Source organism: Pan paniscus, chromosome 6, assembly GCF_029289425.2.
Source record: "Pan paniscus chromosome 6, NHGRI_mPanPan1-v2.0_pri, whole genome shotgun sequence".
Lineage (NCBI taxonomy): Eukaryota > Metazoa > Chordata > Mammalia > Primates > Hominidae > Pan > Pan paniscus.
The window spans coordinates 43072790-43093651 of NC_073255.2; the positions used below are offsets into that span (position 1 = coordinate 43072790).

The 20862-nt window shown below is 37.7% G+C and overlaps 2 protein-coding genes across 5 annotated transcripts in view; both read right to left on the bottom strand.

Annotated features, from left to right (window-relative positions):
• Positions 1 to 7043: 7043 nt before the first annotated feature.
• On the bottom strand, positions 7044 to 14614 carry LOC100970768 (T-cell receptor gamma alternate reading frame protein). 2 transcript variants are annotated; one of them, XM_034963956.2, is made up of 2 exons: positions 14134 to 14614; positions 7044 to 7367 (listed from the first exon to the last, which is right to left on the bottom strand). In XM_034963956.2, the coding sequence occupies exon 2, from the start codon at positions 7353 to 7355 to the stop codon at positions 7179 to 7181; it is 177 nt and encodes a 58-aa protein (XP_034819847.2). In that variant the 5' UTR covers positions 7356 to 7367; positions 14134 to 14614; the 3' UTR covers positions 7044 to 7178. The 2 variants fall into 2 exon arrangements, with proteins under 2 accessions (XP_034819847.2, XP_054971838.1); XM_055115863.1 differs by lacking the exon at positions 14134 to 14614 and adding an exon at positions 11174 to 11305.
• A 1136-nt stretch (positions 14615 to 15750) lies between these two features.
• The window catches only part of LOC100969130 (T cell receptor gamma constant 1), a 92912-nt gene continuing 87800 nt past the window's right edge, over positions 15751 to 20862 (bottom strand). For all 3 annotated transcript variants that reach the window (XM_063606209.1, XM_063606210.1, XM_055115862.2), the window contains 2 exons: positions 19967 to 20014; positions 15751 to 18029 (listed from right to left, as the gene is read on the bottom strand). In XM_063606209.1, coding sequence (XP_063462279.1) covers positions 17887 to 18029; positions 19967 to 20014 — 191 coding nt within the window. In that variant the 3' untranslated portion in view covers positions 15751 to 17886. The remainder of the gene's footprint in view (positions 18030 to 19966; positions 20015 to 20862) is intronic.

Here is a 20862-nt window from a genome sequence, read left to right on the forward strand (position 1 = left end):
GAAAAAAAAGAGAAGAAAAAAGACACATGGATGAGTAAAGTCCGTTTTTTGAAATAACTGAAAGCATATCACTGTATCCTTTAATTTACAGTCATCTCGTACACGAAGCAGTAGTTAGGTTTGTTAATACAACTCCTAGAAAATGAGGGACTAATTTAAAATATGACTAGGTCCATTCTGCAGCATCCAACCTAGCAAAATCCATTCCCTGATTTTTCAAGCCAGAGAAGTTCAAAACTTAAAATGATCAGGAGGAAATAAAAAACACAAAAACTTACCATTTGCATCCTTTGAATAATTGTATTTGGGATCCACTGTGGTGACATCTAGAAGAATAAGAGCAAGTACCAGTCAATTGTTCATGCCCATTATTTGTCAAGGTGTGTGTGTGTGTATGTGTGTGTGTCTGAGTGTGTCTGTGACTGTGTGTAATTAAATGAATATTTATAAAACCTGTCAACAGAGAGGTAGGAGGACAGTTATTAAAAATATGGGTCCACAATTCCAGAAATAATTGGTCTAATTCTGTGTAATTAGGTACATCTAATTCATATATTATGTTTTTGCACATCAAAATGTTGAAGTTTGTGAAGAATACTTTTTTGTTTTTTATCACAACTGGAGTGTAGTATCCAAGAACATTTGGTTTTCCTTCTGTATGCATAGTTCCTAGCACAGTGCCTTCCACAAAGTACGTTTTTGTTAAATGCTTGTTCAATGGAAAAATAAACAGAACAAGTAGCTACTTTACAGCCTTCAGCACACACTGCTGACCTGAAATCAGCAAAAATAATAATTTTGGGTTTTTTTTTTTTTTTTGAGGCAGGATGTCACTGTCACCCAGGCTGGAGTGAACTACAGCGTGGTGTCATCATGGCTCACTGAAGCCTCACACTGCCCAGGCTCAGGTGATCCTCCCTTCTCAGCCTCCCAAATAGCTGGGAGTACAGGCACTCACCACCATGCCCAACTAATTTAGGTACTTTTTGTAGAGACAGGGTTTCGCCATGCTTCCCAGGCTGGTTTCCAACTCCTGGGCTCAAGCAATCTTCCTGCCTTGTCCTCCCAACATGATGAGATTACCGGCATAAGCCACCACACCAGGCCAAGAATTCTTTCAGGCCTAGAATCCACAACAGAATCTTACATGTTTGAAGGAGTCTGGCTTAGAAAAATTTCTCATCTAAGCAGAAAAGAGCAGTCATTCCTTTCCAAATCATGCATATCCCCAACGTCCCGAGCAAGTACCCATGATTTTCTGGAGGTATAGTGTTTCCGGACATAACAACAACAATATTAATAAAAGCTAACATCTACTGAGTGCTCATTATTGTGTCAGGCACTATGTTAAATGCTTGCCATGTATTTTTTTTTTGTTTAATTCCCCAATAACACTGAAGTGAGTTGTATTGTGTATGGCCCCATGTTCTGATTGAGGAAATAAAGTTATAAAGTGCAGGCAACTTGCCGAGAGTCATATCAGTGAACAGCAGAGCCAGTATTCAGTCAGTAGTTGTAGGGGAAGAAAAGAAACTGGACATATGAAAAGTACTTTGTAGGAATAATCCACAGAAATAGATAGAAAGTAATTTATAAAGAGGCAATATAATGTCACCATTGTGTAAGAAAATCTCTTTCAGTATGTTAATTACTCTCAGCAAATGGTCTTTTTTATTACAGGAGCTCAGCATTTCAGTGCAATTCTTTCTGGGACTAGAAAGACAGAGGCCAAGTCACATTGGTACTTCTCTCAATAAAACCTGAGGTGAGAGTTGAATTTATCTGTGATGTTTAAAATAAAGAAGGAAGCAGCAAACATGCATACAAAGACAACATACTTTAAAACAGAAGAAAACAGAGTCGCACTGGTGTGTTGGTTTATTATTTTTCTAGTAGATGTGTTCTTGTCTATACGGATATGATTCTGGTGTGCAATTTTATGCACTCACTGAGATCGTTATTTCATGTATTCTAAAAAATGGACTTGAGGTATGGGTTTTGGGTAAGTCTCACAAATGCAAATATTAGTTATCAAGTCTGCGTGTCCAGATAACTTTAAGGGCTAACTTTAATGGGTTTTCAATGTCTTTTTATTTTCCTTAAGGTGATTTTATTTGTTAAAAGACAAATGAAAATGACTATCACTTATTTCCATGCATTGATTGAGGTAAAAAGAATAAAGTATCTATTCTGCATAATAAAATCTCTAAGTGTATCCTGAGTTCTCTCTCAATCAAGGTTGTTGAAAATATGGACCAGATTAGTTTTATCTCCTTCAAAAGCACTTCATTGATTATATAATATGATCACTTCCATGTTATATTTTTAGCTTTTCTCAGTAAAACAAACTTCCAATAAGAGCATTAGAAATCTACTGTAGAATGACATTAAGAGAAGTGTCCTCCTTAACTTAGTTGCTTTGAGAAGCACACGGAAGACATTTTATTTTTAGACCAGGCACAGTGACTCACGTCTGTAATCCCAGCACTTGGGGAGGCCGAGACGGGTGGATCACTTGAGGTCAGAAGTTCAAGACCACCCTGGCCAACATAATGAAACCCGGTCTCTACTAAAAATACAAAGATGACCCAGACATGGTGGCGTGTGCCTGTAGTCCCAGCTACTTGAGAAGCTGAGGCTGGAGAATCGCTTGAACCCGGGAGTCAGAAGTTGTGGTGAGCGGAGATCACACCACTGCACTCCAGCCTGGGCAACAGAGTGAGACATCATCTCAAATAAAAAAAAAAAAAAGACACATAGATGAGTAAAGTCTGTTTGTTGAAATAATTGAAAGCATAACACTGTACCCTTCAATTTACAGTCATCTCTTACATGAAGCAGTAGTTAGGTTTGTTAATACAACTCCTAGAAAATGAGGGACTAATTTAAAATATGACTAGGTCCATTCTGCAGCATCCAACCTAGCAAAATCCATTCCCTGATTTTTCAAGCCAGAGAAGTTCAAAACTTAAAATGACCAGGAGGAAATAAAAAACACAAAAACTTACCATTTGCCTCTTTTGAATAACTGTCTTTGGGATCCACTGTGGTGACATCTGGAAGAATGAGAGCAAGTACTAGTCAATTGTTCATGCCCATTATTTGTCAAGGGGTGTGTGTGTGTGTTTGTGTGTCTGTGTGTGTAATTAAGTGAATATTTATAAAACCTGTCAACAGAGAGGCAGGAGGACAGTTATTAAAAATATGAGCCACGATTCCAGAAATAATTCTGATTCTATGTAATTAGGTAGATCTGATTCATATATTATGTTTTTGTACATCAAGATGTTGAAGTTCATTAAGGGTACTTTTTTTCTTTTGGATCACAACTGGAGTGTAGTATCCAAGAACATTTGGTTTTCCTTCTGTATGCATAGTTCCTAGCACAGTGCTTTACACAAAGTACGTTTTTGATAAATACTTGTTCATTGGAAAAATAAACAGAACAAGTGGCTACTTTACAGCCTTCGACACACACTGCTGACATGAAATCAGCAAAAACAATAATTTTGGGGGTTTTTTTGAGGCAGGATGTCACTGTCACCCAGGCTGGAGTTGAGTATAGTATGGTGTCATCATGGCTTACTGAAACCTCAAACTGCCCAGGCTCAGGTGATCCTCCCATCTTAGCCTCCTGAGCAGCTGGGAGTACAGGCACTCACTCCCATGACCAGCTAATGTTTGTATTTTTTGTAGAGACAGGGTTTCGCCATGTTGCCCAGGCTGGTTTCCAACTCCTGGGCTCAAGCAATCTTCCTGCCTTGTCCTCCCCAATGATGAGATTACCAGGATAAGCCACCACACTCGGCCAAGAATTCTTTCAGTCCTTGAATCCACAACAGAATCTTACATGTTTGAAGGAGTCTGGCTTAGAAAAATTTGTCAACTGAGCAGTAAAGAGCAGTCATTCCTTTCCAAATCATGCATATCCCCAACGTCCCCAGCAAGTACCCATGATTTTCTGGAGGTATAGTGTTTCTGGACGTAACAACAACAATATTAATAAAAGCTAACATCTACTGAGTTCTCATTATTGTGTCAGGCACTATGTTAAATGCTTGCCATGCATTTATTTGTTTAATTCCCCAATAACACTGAAGTGAGTTGTATTATGTATGGCCCCATGTTCTGAATGAGGAAATAAAGTTTAAAAAGTGCAGGCAACTTGCTGAAAGTCATATCAGTGAACAGCAGAGCCAGTATTCAGTCAGTACTTGTAGGGGAATAAAAGGAATTGGACATATGAAAAGTGCTTTGTAGAAATAATCCACAGAAATAGATAGAAAATAATTTATAAACAGACAATATAATGTCACCATTGTGTACTCTAAGAAAATCTCTTTCAGTATGTTAATTACTCTCAGCGAATGGTCTTTTTTATTACAGGAGCTCAGCATTTCAGTGCAATTCTTTCTGGGACTAGAAAGAGAGAGGCCAAGTCACATTGACAGTTCTCTCAATAAAACTGAGGTGAGAGTTGAATTTATCTGTGATGTTTAAAAAAAAAAGGAAGAAGCAAACATGCTTACAAAGACAACATATTTTAAAACAGAGTCACCTTGGTGTGTTGGTTTATTATTTTTCTAGTAGATGTGTTCTTGTCTATACATATATGATTCTGGTGTGCAATTTTATGCACTCACTGAGATCTTTATTTCATGTATTCTAAGAAATGGACTTGAGGTATAGGTTTTGGGTAAGTCTCATGAATGCAAATGTTAGTTATCATGTCTGCATGTCCAAATATCTTTAAGGGCTGACTTTAATGGGTTTTCATTTTCCTCATGGTGACTTTATTCATTAAAAGATAAATGAAAATGACTGTCACTTATTTCCATGCATTGATTGAGGTAAAATGAATAAAGTAACTATTCCCCATAATAAAATCTCTAAGTGTATCCTGAGTTCTCTCTCTCTCAATCAAGGTTGGTTGCAAATGCAGACCAGATTAGTTTTATCTCCTTTGAAAGCACTTCATTGATTATATAATATGATCACTTCCATGTTATTATATTTTTAGCTTTTCTCAGAAAAACAAACTTCCAAGAAAGAGCATTAGAAATCTACTGTAGAATGACATTAAGAGATGTGTTCATCTTAATGTAGTTGCCTTTAGAAGCACATGAAAGACATTTTACTGTTAGGCCCGGCACAGTGACTCACACCTGTAATCCCAGCACTTTGGGAGGCTGAGGCGGGTGAATCACTTGAGGTCAGGAGTTCGAGACCAGCCTGGCCAACATGGTAAAACCCGATCTCTACTAAAAATAGAATAATTAGCGAGATATGGTGCCAGGCACCTGTAATTTCAACTTCTCGGGAGGCTGAGGCAGAAGAATCGCTTGAAACTGGGAGGTAGAGGTTGCCGTGAGCCGAGATCACACCATAGCACTCCTGCCTGGGCTACAAGAGTGAAAATCTGTCTCGGAAAAAAAAAAAAAAAAAAAAAAGACATTTTACTTTTAGAATTTAGTGTAAAGTAAAACAGATTATAAAACTGTAACTTGTCTCCTGTATGGTATTCACTGCCCTGGAAATTACTATGCTTTTTATTTCACCCTGATCACTGGAAAAATCAGAACACTTAAGCACAGTGGTAAAACTACCCTCAAGCTTTGCACTTTTGTCTCCTCTTTGTGTCTCAGCAAAGGAAATAGAAAATTGGGACTGTTTTTATAACCCCACTTCAGTTAGTTTCAGGAAAGGCTATACCTAATACAGTAACTACACGAATGAACACATCCATGCTACCATTTTGAAAGCAAGCATTTTCCCTGCCATTGTTTCCTTTGCACTCCATTATAGCCCGAGGAGAAAGTCAAGGCAACTATCCAAATCACATTTGATCATTGCAGAAACTCAGGATCTGAAAAGCTAAAGACTTACCCTAAAAATTTGGAATGGTACATGGCAAAGATCTTCAAACATTTTGTTAATGCTTGTTCCCCCAGGCTAAAAAGGACTTGTTAACCACAGGAAAAAGCACAAAATGAGTCCTTTTCATGCCCACTTTGGAGATGTTGGACTGTTATGTTCATATTCAGGATGTTGACATAGAGTGACAGACCGGACCACTGGGCCAGAGCACATTCAGCCCTTGGACCAATCGTCTAGAGATGTACAGAATCTGCATCAAAGGCACTGTTTTGGGACCTCACACATGAATCATGAGTGACCCTGAGTGATCAGGAAGACAGGATATTCTCTGCACTGTCATGCATCATCCTTACGACAGTAACTCATCCTTGTCTGTTCATCCACATTTCCACTAAGCCTGGCGTGTCATAATTGTACAATAAATGTTTATTGAGCGGCATTCACCAATGGCAGGAAATGCATTTATTGTGGAAAATGGAAGAATGTTTGTACATGTAAGCCTTACCCACCTGTAGTTATGAAATGTTACTTTATGGTGATATATAAAATGAAACTCTGAAAAACCCAAGGCCTCTATAAAACTGCAGTGGCCAAGACTATTCTATGTTTTGTAGAGCCACACTCCACAGATAAACATTATCTACAGATAAATATGATCTACAGTTATCTTCAGATAAACATTATTTTGTCAACAATGAACCCATGGTTTGTAGGTTAAACTTTGTGGGTAGCAAGATTGAGGTGAGTGACTCTCCTGCTTGGGCAGAACATTCCTGAAAGACATATATATGTTATTTCCCAATCAAGTAAAGTCATCAAAAGAAGGGAGAACACTTTTTGAGCGTTTACCACGTGTCACGTTGCTAGATGCTTCTGTGTATGTTGTTTCTTTAATCCATCTAACAACCCTAAAAACCAGCACGTGACTTTCTTATTTTGGAGCTGAGGCTGAGAAACCTTCAGTAACTTTTTCAATTTTGTTTTCTCCAAAACCTATACCATTTTAATTCTATAGAAAAGTAGCAGGGCATTTACGCTACCATTAAATGTAATAATTTTTAAGAAAGATTTATGTTTGTTTTTCATTAATACTGAAAGGAAAAAATGCAGCATTCACTTTCAAAGAAGTGTTCTGACAGATGATATGCGTAAACACATACCTGTCTTTATTGGAGGAAAGATAATTTCTTGATCAACTCCGTTTTTATGATTCTCATGTCTGACAATACATCTGTGTTCTTTGTCCAGTGACATTTCTGGCACCGTTAACCAGCTAAATTTCATGTATGTGTCGTTAGTCTTCATGGTGTTCCCCTCCTGGGATCGCAGAATCGTGTTGCTCTTCTTTTCTTGCCAATGTATCTTAATAATATCCGGGAAAAATTTCTCAAGAAGACAAAGGTATGTTCCAGCCTTCTGGAGCTTTGTTTCAGCAATTGAAGGAAGAAAAATAGTGGGCTTGGGGGAAACATCTGCATCAAGGTTTTTATCTATGGGGAGAAATGAAATATGAGTTTAAAAGAATCATTAGAGAAACACACACATTGCACGGTTTGGAGTGGCCTAGTACATAACCATAAAAAGAGAAGGTGCTATTGAGCTGGTGTCCACCGCGGCCCTTCATCCAGGCTAGGCTGCACAGTACTTATTATTGTGCTTATTTTACAGATGTTGAAAAGAGGATCAAGACATTAAATAACTTGTCAAAAGTCACAGCTCTCAAGTGTCAGATGCTGGATGAAAACCTGGCCTTTATTCTGCACATGCTGTGATGAGTGTGATTTTTAACTGCCTCCTACCAGGGCTTCCAATGTTCATGAGCATATTTATTTTATTTTTTAATCTCTTTTGTTTCATCATAGTGAAGCAGGTTTTCAAGGTGGATGGCAGGGGAAAGTGGAAGGTCAGAAAACCTTAATGATCTCTCTACAGATGAGACTCTTTGGTCCTTTTCCCACTTCCCTTTTCCATCCTCTGTAACTTATGTTCTTTGGCCAAATATGACACATTCTCATGTTCTGCAATTTTGTGTACTCCCACTCTTCATTTAACTGATTCCGCGATGCACCATATTTATCTTGTTATTTATCTTATTTCCCATATGGATAAATGTCAAAATTTTTGTTGTTGTTGTTGAGACTGGGGCCAGCTCTGTCGTCCAGGTTGGAATGCAGCGGCAAGATCATAGCTCACTGCAGTCTCGACTTCCCAGGCTCAAGTGATCCTCCCACCTCAGCCTCCCAAGTAGCTGGGACTACAGGTATGCATCACCATGCCTGGCTAATATTAGTTTTTTCTAGAGACATATTTCACCATATTGACCAGGCTGGTTTAAAACTCCTGCGCTCAAGTGATCTGCCTGCCTCAGCCTCCCAAATCCTGGGATTATAGGTGTGAGCCACCATGCCTAGCCATTATGTTCACTTTTATTTTTAACACACACAGTCACTTATTTTAAAGAGAATCTACTTCTATGTGTACATACTGTCTATCAAGTTGACCGTGTAGCTTCAATGTGTATACCATGAGCAGTCCCCCTAGTTAATATCTAACTTTATGTAACATCTCAATTTCACATCTGCACCCTCCAAGTTTTGGGATGCAGCAGTATTTACAGCTGTACCTCCAGATTATTCACCATCTCTTTAATTTAGAAACAAAATGGCAACATTTCCAAAACTCTTATTTAAATTTTTTCTTGATTCTTTTCAGAAATACTCTTGTGTTAATCTTCTCCAGTAATGCACTTATCAAAATTTTATTTTGCTTTAGAAAATATTCACCAAAAGCACATTTTATTTTGGAATTTCATTTGAAGTTTAAGAATGACTAAGAATGCACCAGGGGTGTATTTTTTATACTGGTTTTTATATAAATTTACCCCATTAATGAGAAGGTCTATGTAAATCAGTGTATCTATATTTTGACTCTTTATGTCTCTCCCAGAATTTGTGTCTGTCCTAATATGCTATTTAACTGTTTTAAATCTCTGTTATTCTCTTTGTCTTAGCTTGCTGAATAAAATGTGTATGTAATTGCTCTATTAAAAGTCATGATTTCAGAGCTTCATAGGCATAGGGTCAAGATACATAACAAAGCATCATATGTTTACAAAGGCATATCACTTGAATCTGGAATGTTAGTGGGTTATACATGTATTTTTAATCTAATAACTGAAATTATAAATGTTACAATTCTTTCTATTTTGATTTCCAATTGAAACTCCAATGCTTTGGCTGGTTTGAAGTGAGTTTAATAATTGAACAATTTCTTAAGAAAATAAGAATTAAATTTCTCATTTGAAAAGAAAAGAAAACAATCTTGATAATTTCTGTCTGTGTAGCAAAGTTTCTGATTTTCATACAAAATTAGTAAACATATACAGAAATATTAATTTTTGAGCATGCTATAAATTTAATTAGGCATAATGTGCTCATCTTAATTTCATACTCTTTATTTTTAGTGTAAATAGTATTTTACTTGTTATACTTGTGAGACAGTGTATATTTCTCCACCATATAGTTTGCTTCTAATTTTAAAAGCATGTTATAAAATGTAAGAGTAATTTTTCAATTGTACATTATATTTATATAATTTTAGTCTCTAGTCAGTATATTTTCCAATCTAATTTTCATCCTAAGAACTAGTGTCTCTTCATGGAAATACTTCTAATTCATTGTACTAAAGAAATTAAAAATCAAATGATAAACTTGGACATTTTCTGTACGGTACCACAGCATTCATTGCCTCTTGTCCCCTTTCTTTGGCTAGATGCTTTAAGTTTCATTCTTTTCAGGACAAAATGAATCTGGAACTTCCATAACTTTCTCAAGGTAATAGTTAACAAATCATTAAATAGCGTACTCGATTATACATGGTAAGGGCCGATATTCTGGATCATCCTCTCACATGATTTTTAAAATACTACTTTTAAAATGTACGTATTAAGAGTGTTTTTTATGGTCAAGTATGGTACATTTTTACTTACTTCAATAGCAAGTAGAATTTATATATTTTATTTATTTAAATAAACCTGTTGGATTCATTTATGTACATTTATTTGCATAATCAAATAGTATATTTGAGTTAAATTGCCTAAGTTGTTTGTAGTTTATTAAAATGCAGCATTGTAAATTTACCAAGTATCAACTACATTTTTATAGATGGTATGATATATTAAATCTACATATGGATATTTATTTAAGAGTTCTCTATGTCTTATTTTTTCATTAGCTAAATAGTTATAGCCATTTTATGTTTAAATATGTATTTCAGATTTATGATGTTTCCAACTGGATTTAATTGATTTGATATCTTGACCATTTTTGGTAAGATTTTAACCTTTTTTTCCTGAGACATATGAACAGAACCCTAAACTAATTGGCTATAAATCTTAGGACAAATATATTGGTGTTAGAAATGATATCAATTAAGATAAAGGATTAAGTAAAGCACATAGAACAACAAAAATAAAAAATAGACATCTTAATGCAATGTTTTTGCCAAGTGATTAAAAAGTCTGCTAACAAGAAACGAATCCATAAGTTCAATTTTTGTGTGTGTGAGCTGATGTTAAGATAACCTTCCATTTGAGCAGTTAGAAGTACAGCTGAATCCTCTGGAGAATTGCTGCTCTGTAAATTTGATGGACTGAGAGCAACTCTCCATAGTAGATCCCATTGTCTCTTTACATGTGAATCCAGAGAACATTTGTTGGGCACCTATTTTGGGTTGGACAATGTGCCAAGTACTTAATTCACACTATGTTGTGCAATTCTTATACAACCCTGCTGAATTCATACTGTTATCCCATTTTATGGATTAGAAAACTGAGGCCAGAGAATAATCACTCAATTTCACTAATCTGTGAGTGGTGGAGCCAGAGTTCCAGGTGGACCTGACTCCAACACCCGGGCTCCTTCACAACAAGAGTCAACATGTCTTTGACCATCAGAGATGAATATGTGTCCACTCTATAGAGTCTATCACAAACTTACCTGTCATAATACATTTGGTCTCAGGGCCAAACATTTTAATGAGATCGTTTCATACATTATATATGAGCACTTTATAGAAGTCCGTATATGCACAAAGCCAAATCCTATTATGTTATTTGTGCCATGTTATCTATGTTCTCTTTTAGTATGAGCATTTGTTTTAAAGTCTCTCCTAAGATTTCTACATCAAATCCCCATCCAATTCCTCTTTTTTCTAAACATTATTACATTATTCCAGTTTAATCATTTCCTGCCTTCCCTCTATTACCTTGGAAATGTTGTATTCTTCCGATACTTACCTGTGACAACAAGTGTTGTTCCACTGCCAAAGAGTTTCTTATAATAATTCCACAGTGATTCAGTCCATATCAAAAACTCTAATTCAGTTTCCCTGAGTTCTTCAAATTCTGGTGGTCTGGGATTCTCAAAAGACCAGGGTTCCAGTCCTGGTTCATTTTGCTCATAACAAGTTCTGTTGCTCCACAAATCAAATAACTTAAAGCTTTTGGTGTTTTATTTGTCTAAAAACAGTGATGTTTCAAAATCAGTTCAACATCGCTACCAGCACTGAAGTGAGACCAAAATGAAACAAGACATAAAAAAGCAATTTGATTAAAATGTTATAGGTCCCAGTGCAGTGGCTCGTGCCTATAATCCCAGCACTTTGGGAGGCTGAGGTGGGAGGATTGCTTGAACTCAGAATTTTGAGGCCAGCCTGGGCAACGCAGTATCTAGTGAGACCCCATATTTACTAAAAATAAAAAAAAGCATTAGCTGAGCATGATGTGCACGACTGTAGGCCCAGCTACTCGAGAGGCTGAGGCAGGAGGGTCACTTGAGCCTAGGAGTTCGAGGCTGCAGTGAGCCTTGATCACACCACTGCACTCCCGACTGGGCAACAGGGGAAGACCCTGCCTCAAAAATAAATGCTGTGGAAATATAAGAGATTATGATGATGATGATGTCATTGTTATGATTAGCAATCTGTTTGCTATGATTGTGTGCCTTGACATGACATTTTAACCCTATAGGACCAAGCATTGCCCTTACTAAAAAAAATTCAGCATTTTGGAGTGGCAGTTAAATCCATAGCAATTAAGCAGGAAGAATAATTTCTCAGTTCCTCTGTTTGCATTCCACTTTGCTCTGGGATTCTCAAAGCCATCGTCCCCATCATCACAAGAAACACGCCTTCCACACACCCAATCTTTAATAGATTATCCTTTGCCTTACCTGCCGTGTTAGGAAAATCAAAGGGAATATTGGCTAAAGTCTAATATATACAGTCAGTGTCAGTGTATGGAAATTCTTCACTTGTGTTTTTCAAAACAAGTGAGCCTTTTTCTAATCAGCAGCACAACTTATTTGCCTTCCAAGTTTCACCAGAAACTTCAGCCTCAAACTGATTTCTGTCTAGTTTATGCCGAAGTCCACCTCGAAACACCTGGCTTGACCCTTCAAGGGAGAATGGGTAGAGAAAAGGCAGGAGGCCTGGTCCTCAAATCCATCTCTCTGTTGTCACTTTAGATCACTACATGTTATCTGCCTGACCATGTCTGCTGAGCATCACCATCTGTGCATTTCATTAAATGTCAGGATGCCCATAGCACTGATGCATTGGTAATATGCAGTGGGTTTTTCATGACCATTCCTTTCATTTTCCAAAATGGAAGTTGAAGGCAATGCCCACTCTTCCATTTCCTTCTAAAGGACTCATGCATTGAAGTCTTTTTCCAATTTAGTAATAGAAAAAATATGATATTTGAAAATTTGGTGTGCTTCTTTTTATCAATTAGTAAGATGTATGTATTCCCCTACCTTTTTCTCCTTCTTTTGAGCATAAAATTTTAAACTGTGCTCCTCGCTAGGTAATCACAGGCCTTTTTCCTTCTCCTTTACTTAGGGCTTTAGATCATCTGTATATATTTAATGGTCTGACTGTGTTTGTGTATTTTAATTTAGGTCTTCTCAAATAGATTTTGGAAACAGGTAGCTTAAATAAATAACAAAGAGTTTGTGCATTTAGCATGTTTCTCTTTTGTCCCCAGGAGTTGATTGTTTTGTAAGGTCAAGCTCAAATAAGACACAAGGAATGGAGAATATGTTTGCAAATCCTAGCTCTGTGATAGGGACACCTACATACTAAATTTAGATAGAAAGTGCCAGAACCTAAAATGAGGCTTTTTTTCCAAAATTTTTCTCTCACAAAATGGGGAGGTGCCTTATGTATGGTACAGTTTTTGTGTAACCTCTCATATTAAAAAATGTTCTTCTAATACTCTGCTTTGATCCAGAAGGACTAACTGGAGGAGATATCAACATGAAATGAACTCAATGAATGCTAGTTTGGGGATAGCACTGGTAAAAGGAAAAAAAAAGCAAAGAAATTTATCATGGATTTGGTCATTATTACTTGGAGCTAAGGTCCCTGTACTTTTTACTTACTTCATACAAATGTAGAATAACAGAATAAATTGGAAAAAATAATTTCCTTTTATTTTGTGAGTGGATCATTGTTTCTTAGAGTAAAATATTCAGGGACACCATCATATGAGGAATCCAAAATGGACAGTGAGACCTGAGATGCCTTAGAAAGCTGCTCTGAGATAGATGCTTTACATGCATGTGAAGCATCAAAACAAAAATTTTAATGAAATATAAGGGCAACAAAGGCAATATTTCTCAACTGATATTGATATTGATATAATCTTTAACTTTGAGGTATGATCCAGTTAAGAAATTGAATGTTATAATTAGACATTTGACTTTTTTACTTGTATCCCTATAAATTTACATATTCAAGTTGCGGGAGGGGAAAATACATATTTTCTTAAACTTGTATAAATTTTCTCTGGAAAATGAAAAATCACCTTGTATTCAGGCAGATCGTATTTGAGATAATACGTAAAACATTCTAATTACTTTTAGAAGCAGGTACAATTAGGCTTTTAGAAATAAAAAGCATTTTACGAATAGTGACATTTCTTCTGAAGTGAGCTGTTGAATAGATGGGGATTGATACATTTATCTGTATTCCTGAGTGTATAAAGACCTCTCATGGGTAGTAACTTGAATTCTGGAAGAGGAAATAATATTTCTATCACCTACCAAGTGCCAGGCATTCAGCTACCCTGAAACATTGCTGTTCGTATACTGAGGCCAGGAATGTGACATATTCAGGTAAGGTTGATCATTTTTTTCTAAAAAACATCTATCAGTTTTTCATTACTGGAATAAAAACAGAAAAAAAATTACTTACCAGGCGAAGTTACTATGAGCCTAGTCCCTTTTGCAAACGTCTTGATCCAATCACTACTATCACACTGGTCTAAGCTTCTACAAAAATCTCAACCTTCTGATCCTCATGACATGACTAGCAATCCAACAACTTTGAACTAGCAATTTCATCTTCTGGCTTTTTTGGAAGTCCTTGAATATAGGTTTTGTGACATGTGATAGTTTGTAATTTTTCCTCATAAATTGCCTGCTTTCTTCTAAGGCAGTAATTCTTGAAAAGCATCAACAGCAAAAAGAAATGTTAAGATAAAAAACCAACAACAACAAAAAAAGAAAGGCCAGGCGCAGTGGGTCACGCCTGTAATCCTAGCACTTTCAGAGGCTGAGGCAGGTGGATTGCCTGAACTCAGGAGTTCAAGACCAGCTTTGGCAACACAGTGAAACCCCGTCTCTACTAACATACAAAAAAATATTATCCGGGCGTGGTGGCGTGTGCCTGTAGTCACAGCTACTCGGGAGGCTGAGGCAGGAGAATTGCTTGAACCAGGGAGGCAGAGGTTGCAGTGAGCCGAGATCGTGCCATTGCACTCCAGCCTGGGCGATAGAGAGAAAAAACAGCGGGCTCAGTGGGTCAACGCACTACTTTTCTAAATCACCAGGAAAAGTATTCAGAGAATTGTCGTTTTTTTTCTTTTTTAATTTCCAGGGGTTCAATTGTGTTGAAACTGCTTTGAGATTACATCAAAGGAAAAGCCCTTCTGTTCCCACAAACACCAGGGCCTGTTAGTAATTTGGGAAGATACTTCTGAAAGGAGGAAGCTCTTTAGTAACTGAAAATGCAAATGTGTCAACGCAGATATACTTGAGAAATTTGAACAAAGGTCTCCACTTTCAAAAAGCCACTTGTATCATTTGGCAACATGATGCTTTACCAAGGCAATGCCAAATGAGGAAATGTTTTCCACAATGACTTATCATTTTTCCTGGAATAGCAGAAGAAATTTGTAGAATTCTATGTCCCATGAAGTAATACATTCTTTATTTAAACTATGGCATAACCAAAAAAAAAAATTTAGTTATCTGATATGTTGAAAAATCTGCCATCTTAAGCTGGTGTCGGCTGTGTGATCTCTTGAGTACAGATGAGGTGTTCAGTTGCAAGGACTGAGGAGGACAAGCCTTGACGACCTCCATGTCCACTCCAGATCCACCCTGCTCCAGCCTAAGTCCCCTGAGTCTTCATTCAGGAAGGTATGAGTGAGGTCACAGAGGGCACCTATCCATACACGGCAGGCCACAGCCCCCACACCAATGGAGAAGACAATGGGGCTGGGTGAAAATTATGTTTGGAAAGGGTTTCTTCTTAATAGAAAATTCAAAATTATTACTTGGCGCTGTCAATGACCCTTTACACCTGTGATAGATGGAATGATGCCCACTCAATCTCTTTTTGTCCTCTGGCCTTCCTTATTTCAGGACCATGAGGGGAAGCATCACAAGTCTTAGCAGCTGTCAATATTTCAAGAGCCATGAAGGATTTAACTAATAAAATGTGAACAAGTAATGAATTATAAAATCTTTTATTAAATTTACCAAAAAAATACAAGAATGATATGAAGAACACAGTATTTAGTTTTCCTAAGGGCATAAAATAAAACCTAAATAAATGGAGAAACATACATTGATGAATAAAAAGCTTCTATCATAAAGAGGCCAATACACCCTAAATTCATCTACAAATTTCCAGCAATTTTAGTCAGAATTACTACGACATGTTGTTCTTCTAGGGTGTGAGGTTTAATGTTAGGCTAGATAAGTTGATTTTAAATTCTACAGGGGTGAATAAATATGAGATGATTGAAAAAGAATTTTCTGAAAAATGGTACAGTGAATAGACATTTGGCATGGTAGATCTTAATACTTGCCACAAAGCTACTGAGATAATATGATAATGATACAAGAATAATGAAACAGACAAATAAAACAGAAATTCTCCAGAAAATGTGTTAAGTATGTGTAGCTATTAAAAACATGCTGGAGCATTCTTAAATTGTAAGGAAATTGTGGATTATTTGGAAACAGGCATTAGGCAAATAATTACCTGAAAAAATAAAAATATCACTCTACCTCATCCCAGATAACACAGGGTCCAAAAAGATTAAAATTAAAATGACAAAGCTACACATGGCCAGAAGGAACATGTAGAAGAATAATTGCATCCATTGAGTAAAGAGGCATGGGATGGAAATGGGGTAGGAGAAACTTAAAACACATTAATTTTTAAGAAGTAAGCATGTGGAAAATTTTCTATTTTTATAGCATTTTCAAATAAATGTTTTTGAAAGAAGAATAGACAATGAGGACTTGCTAAAAGATTTAGGGAGGAAAGTCACATGATCACATTTGCACTTGAGGAAGATAAATGTGCAAGCAGAAAGGAAGGGGCGCTCCCCAGGACAGCAATTTGGGTGAAGCAGATGGTTTTATAGGTGGTCGCCATAAGCCAATAAGAGGCAACAAGGACCTGCGTTGTTGCAATGATGGTGGAGATGGACAGAGTGGCTGCAGCAATAAACATTAACAAGTTTACTCGAGTTTTAAAAATATTCTTATGAAATAAATTATTATCTCAGGAAGTTGGGCATGCCCGTAACATAGGCAAAATAAACTTCTAAGTTGATTGAGGCCTGTGTCAGACACTTTTTGGTTTATTACTGTCTCTAGAGTAGAGCTACCAACAGTGCGTGCCGACACTGTGGAGGACTTGCACGTGCCAGGTGTCATTAACTCATCTAATCCACATAACTCCAGGAAACGGGGCATTATAACTTCATTTTACATGAGGAGATTATGGCACATAGAGTTCCTGGAACTCACCTGAGGTCACACAGATATGAAACACCATACCCAGGATTCCTGGGATCAGAGAGCATGTGCTGAACCTCTCCATCACGCTGACTCTCTGCTTTTAGGGCAGCTCTCACGGGGGTATCGTGAGGATCAGGAAACACAGTGTCTGCGAAACACTCTAGAGCTGAGCTCACACGGTACGCGTCACAGTAGATGGTGTCCTATAGCCACTGGAATGTCCTAAACCGAATGAATCTGACTCTGGTGACCTTTCAAACAGAAGCCACATGAGCTCCTTCATTTGGTTGTAGTTCCTCTTAGAAGGTGTGATAACCACGATCTCAGGGAAAGAATTAGAAATGGGGTGTTGGACCATTCTTACAACCAATACAGAATTCCACAGCCCAATTGCCATGCTGTTTCTTACCTTGGATGTTCAATTCGATGTCATCCAATTAAAATAAACGTGGACAAAAGTCAACTTTTCATTTTTTTTTAAATTTATTTTGCTTATTACGAAAAACACACCACATAATTCAACTAGCAAAGAAGACTGCTTCAGGGCGTGTAAAATGAGAGGCTTCCAGGCAGTTATCTGATTAAAGAACACTAAGAGAGGGACAAAGCTAGAAGCCACAGGCTGTCTACACTATAGCAGGCGCTATTTGGGTTGGCTGGAGGAGCTGTGGAAAACATGGACAGAGTGGTGCTGGAGATCGCCATGGCTATTCCTCATTGTTATTACAGAGTGAGGTTCTCTGTGTGCCCACTGGTTTGAAAACCATTATACGATAATGATAGAATAGTACACACATGAGAACTGAAATGGCCCAAACCCAGAAAGAAAGCCCAACTAGATCCTCATAAGACACTTCTAGGGACAATAACCGATGAGGAAAAGATGACCTCCTTGTGCCACTGTCTGTTATGATTTCTCTCCATTGCAGCAGAAAGCCGTTCTTCTAAGCAGACAGCAGGTGATGATGGCAAAATAGACCACACTCTTGAGGAGCAGAAGGAGGTACATGTAATATGCAGAGGTGTTTGTGAGCTGCAGCAGTAGTGTATCTAAGAGAAATTGCACATGTTCTTTTTACAGAATAAGATATATTAATGCGAGAGGGGTTCACAAATACTTATTTCTGATAATTTACGTTGAAGTGATATTCCACCACCACCAAAACCTAAAAGTAAACATCTACTGCTACCACCACCACCAAGAGTCAGACAAGTCAGAATTCAGCTTTCAAGTTGATTAACAACCTCTGCTAAATTCACTTAGAACATTCCCAACTATTAAAAAGTAAGGTTGCATTGTGGAAAATCAAAGAAAGTGGTTAATCCAGATTTGCTGATGTGTTAGGTAGTTGTGGCACACTCACCTGTCTTTCCTAAATGCCTCTAATTATGGCTATGCTATTTTTGGGTGATTGCATTTCATATTATTTGAGGTTTTGCAAGAGATATGTGATGTCAAGGAATAAGTAAAGACAGTGGGGGTGGACCACTAGTGGCCTACTCAATGAGCTACAAGAGTGAGTCTCTACCTGAGAAAATTTCCATTTATATGTTTTGTCTTCATAACGTGAGAATTCCAGAAACATCAGTCCTTGGTGTGGAAAAGGATCTCAGGAAGTGATGTGTCCGTGACTCCCTGCCCTTGGTCAAGTGAGGTGGTACTGCCCTCCTTGCCTGGTGTGGCAGCCTAAGTCAGAGCCCCTTGGTATTGGAAATAGAGGAAAGTTGAGCAGGGCTAGAGCCAATGCTTCTAGTCGCATTCTTTGTGCATATGTAGAGAGAAAAAGCCAGAAACAAGTATTCATTCTGTGTCTGCTAAATGAGATACCCTATGCCAGACATCTCACATTCATGCCTTTATCTCTTCAATAACTGTGAATCTGGTGTAATTATTCTTAGTTGGCTGATGAGAAAACTGTTACTCACAAAATGTAGGTCACTTACACCTAATCATTAAAAGAGCTGGAGTGAAAGTCCAGTCTGCAAAGCCCATGCACCCACCCAGCCCCACATGATGTCCGTTTTGTTTCAGGTTCCTGGCTTGGTAATTTCTTGCTATCTGACTCTATTGTAGAAAAAGAATGGAAAACTTTCTAAGTACATAAACTCTTTGTTTGATGGCCTGATATGAAATCCCAGATCTAGCTGTGTGACATGTATAGGGATTTTTATAATTATTTGCTTTAAAGGGACTGTAAATTGGGAGAAAAATATGTACCATTTTATAGGAGTTTTAAGAGGGTTAAACAAGAAAATGCAGAACACAGCCCAAGCCCTTCTGTGTAAAAAGCACTTGATAAACACTAGTTCGTGTTATTAGCTACTAGCAAAGACCAAAGACTGAAACAAAACAACTCGAGAAGCAACATGGTATCATGTTTTCCCCAGTCATTAAACAAAAGACAGGACAGGAGGCCGGGCACAGTGACTCACGCCTGTAATCCCAACAGTTCGGGAGGGCGAGGGGGCAGATCACGAGGTCACAAATTCGAGACCATCCTGGCCAACATGGTGAAACCCCAACTCTACTAAAAATACAAAAATCAGCCGGGCATGGTGGCACGCGCCTGTAGTCCCAGCTACTCGAGAAGCTGAGGCAGGAGAATCACTTGAAGCCGGGAGGCGGAGGTTTTGGTGAGCTGAGATCCTGCCACCGCTCTCCAGCCTGGGTGACAGAGCAAGACTCTGTCCAAAAAAAAAAAGAAAAAGAAAAAGAAAAAAGACACATGAATGAATAAAATCTTTTTTTGGAAATAATTAAAAGCATATCACTATACCACTGTACCCTCTCTAATTTACAGTCATCTCATACCCCAAAGCAGTAGTTTGCTTTCTTAATACAACTCCTAGAAAATGAGGGACTAATTTAAAATATCACTAGGTCCATTCTGCAGCATCCAACCTAGCAAAATCCATTCCCTGATTTTTCAAGCCAGAGAAGTTCAAAACAAAATGATCAGGAGGAAGTAAAAAACACAAGAACTTACCATTTGCATCTTTTGAACAACTGTCTTTGGGATCCATTGTGATGACATCTAGAAGAATGAGAGCAAGTACTAGTCAATTGTTCGTGTGTGTGTGTGTAATTAAATGAATATTTATAAAACCTGTCGACAGAGAGGCAGGAGGACAGTTATTAAAAATATGAGCCCACAATTCCAGAAACAATTGGTCTAATTCTGTGTAATTAGGTAGATCTAATTCAGGTATTATGTTTTTGCACATCAAGATGTTGAAGTTCATGAAGAATACATTTTTTTCTTTTTTATCACAACTGGAGTGTAGTATCCAAGAGCATTTACTTTTCCTTCTGTATTCATAGCTCCTAGCATAGTGACTGCCACAAAGTATGTTTTTGATAAATACTTGTTCAATGGAAAAATAAACTGAACAAATGGCTACTTTACAGCCTTCAACACACACTGCTGACATGACATCAGCAAAAAGATTAATTTTGTTTTGTTTGTTTGTTTGTTTGTTTGTTTTTTGAGGCAGGGTCTCACTGTCACCCAGGCTGGAGTGGAGTATAGTACGGTGTCATCACGGCTCACTGAAGCCTCAAACTCCCCAGGCTCATGAGATCCTCCCATCTCAGGCTTCTGAGTAGCTGGGAGTACAGGCACATGTCAGCACTCACTCCAAGCTAATGTTTGTATTTTTTGTAGAGACAGGGTTTCGCCATGTTGCGCAGGCTGGTTTCAAACTCCTGGACTCAAGCAATCTTCCTGCCTTGTCCTCACAAAATGCTGGGATTACAGGGATAAGCCACCACACTCGGCCAAGAATTCTTTCAGTCCTTGAATCCACAACAGAATCTTACATGTTTGAAGGAGTCTGGCTTAGAAAAATTTCTCATCTAAGCAGTAAAGAGCAGTCATTCCTT

What these genes read in the sequence shown, in the direction of transcription:
- LOC100970768 (XM_034963956.2), bottom strand. Translation starts at nt 7,355, where the DNA reads ATGCAGATGTTTCCCCCAAGCCCACTATTTTTCTTCCTTCAATTGCTG.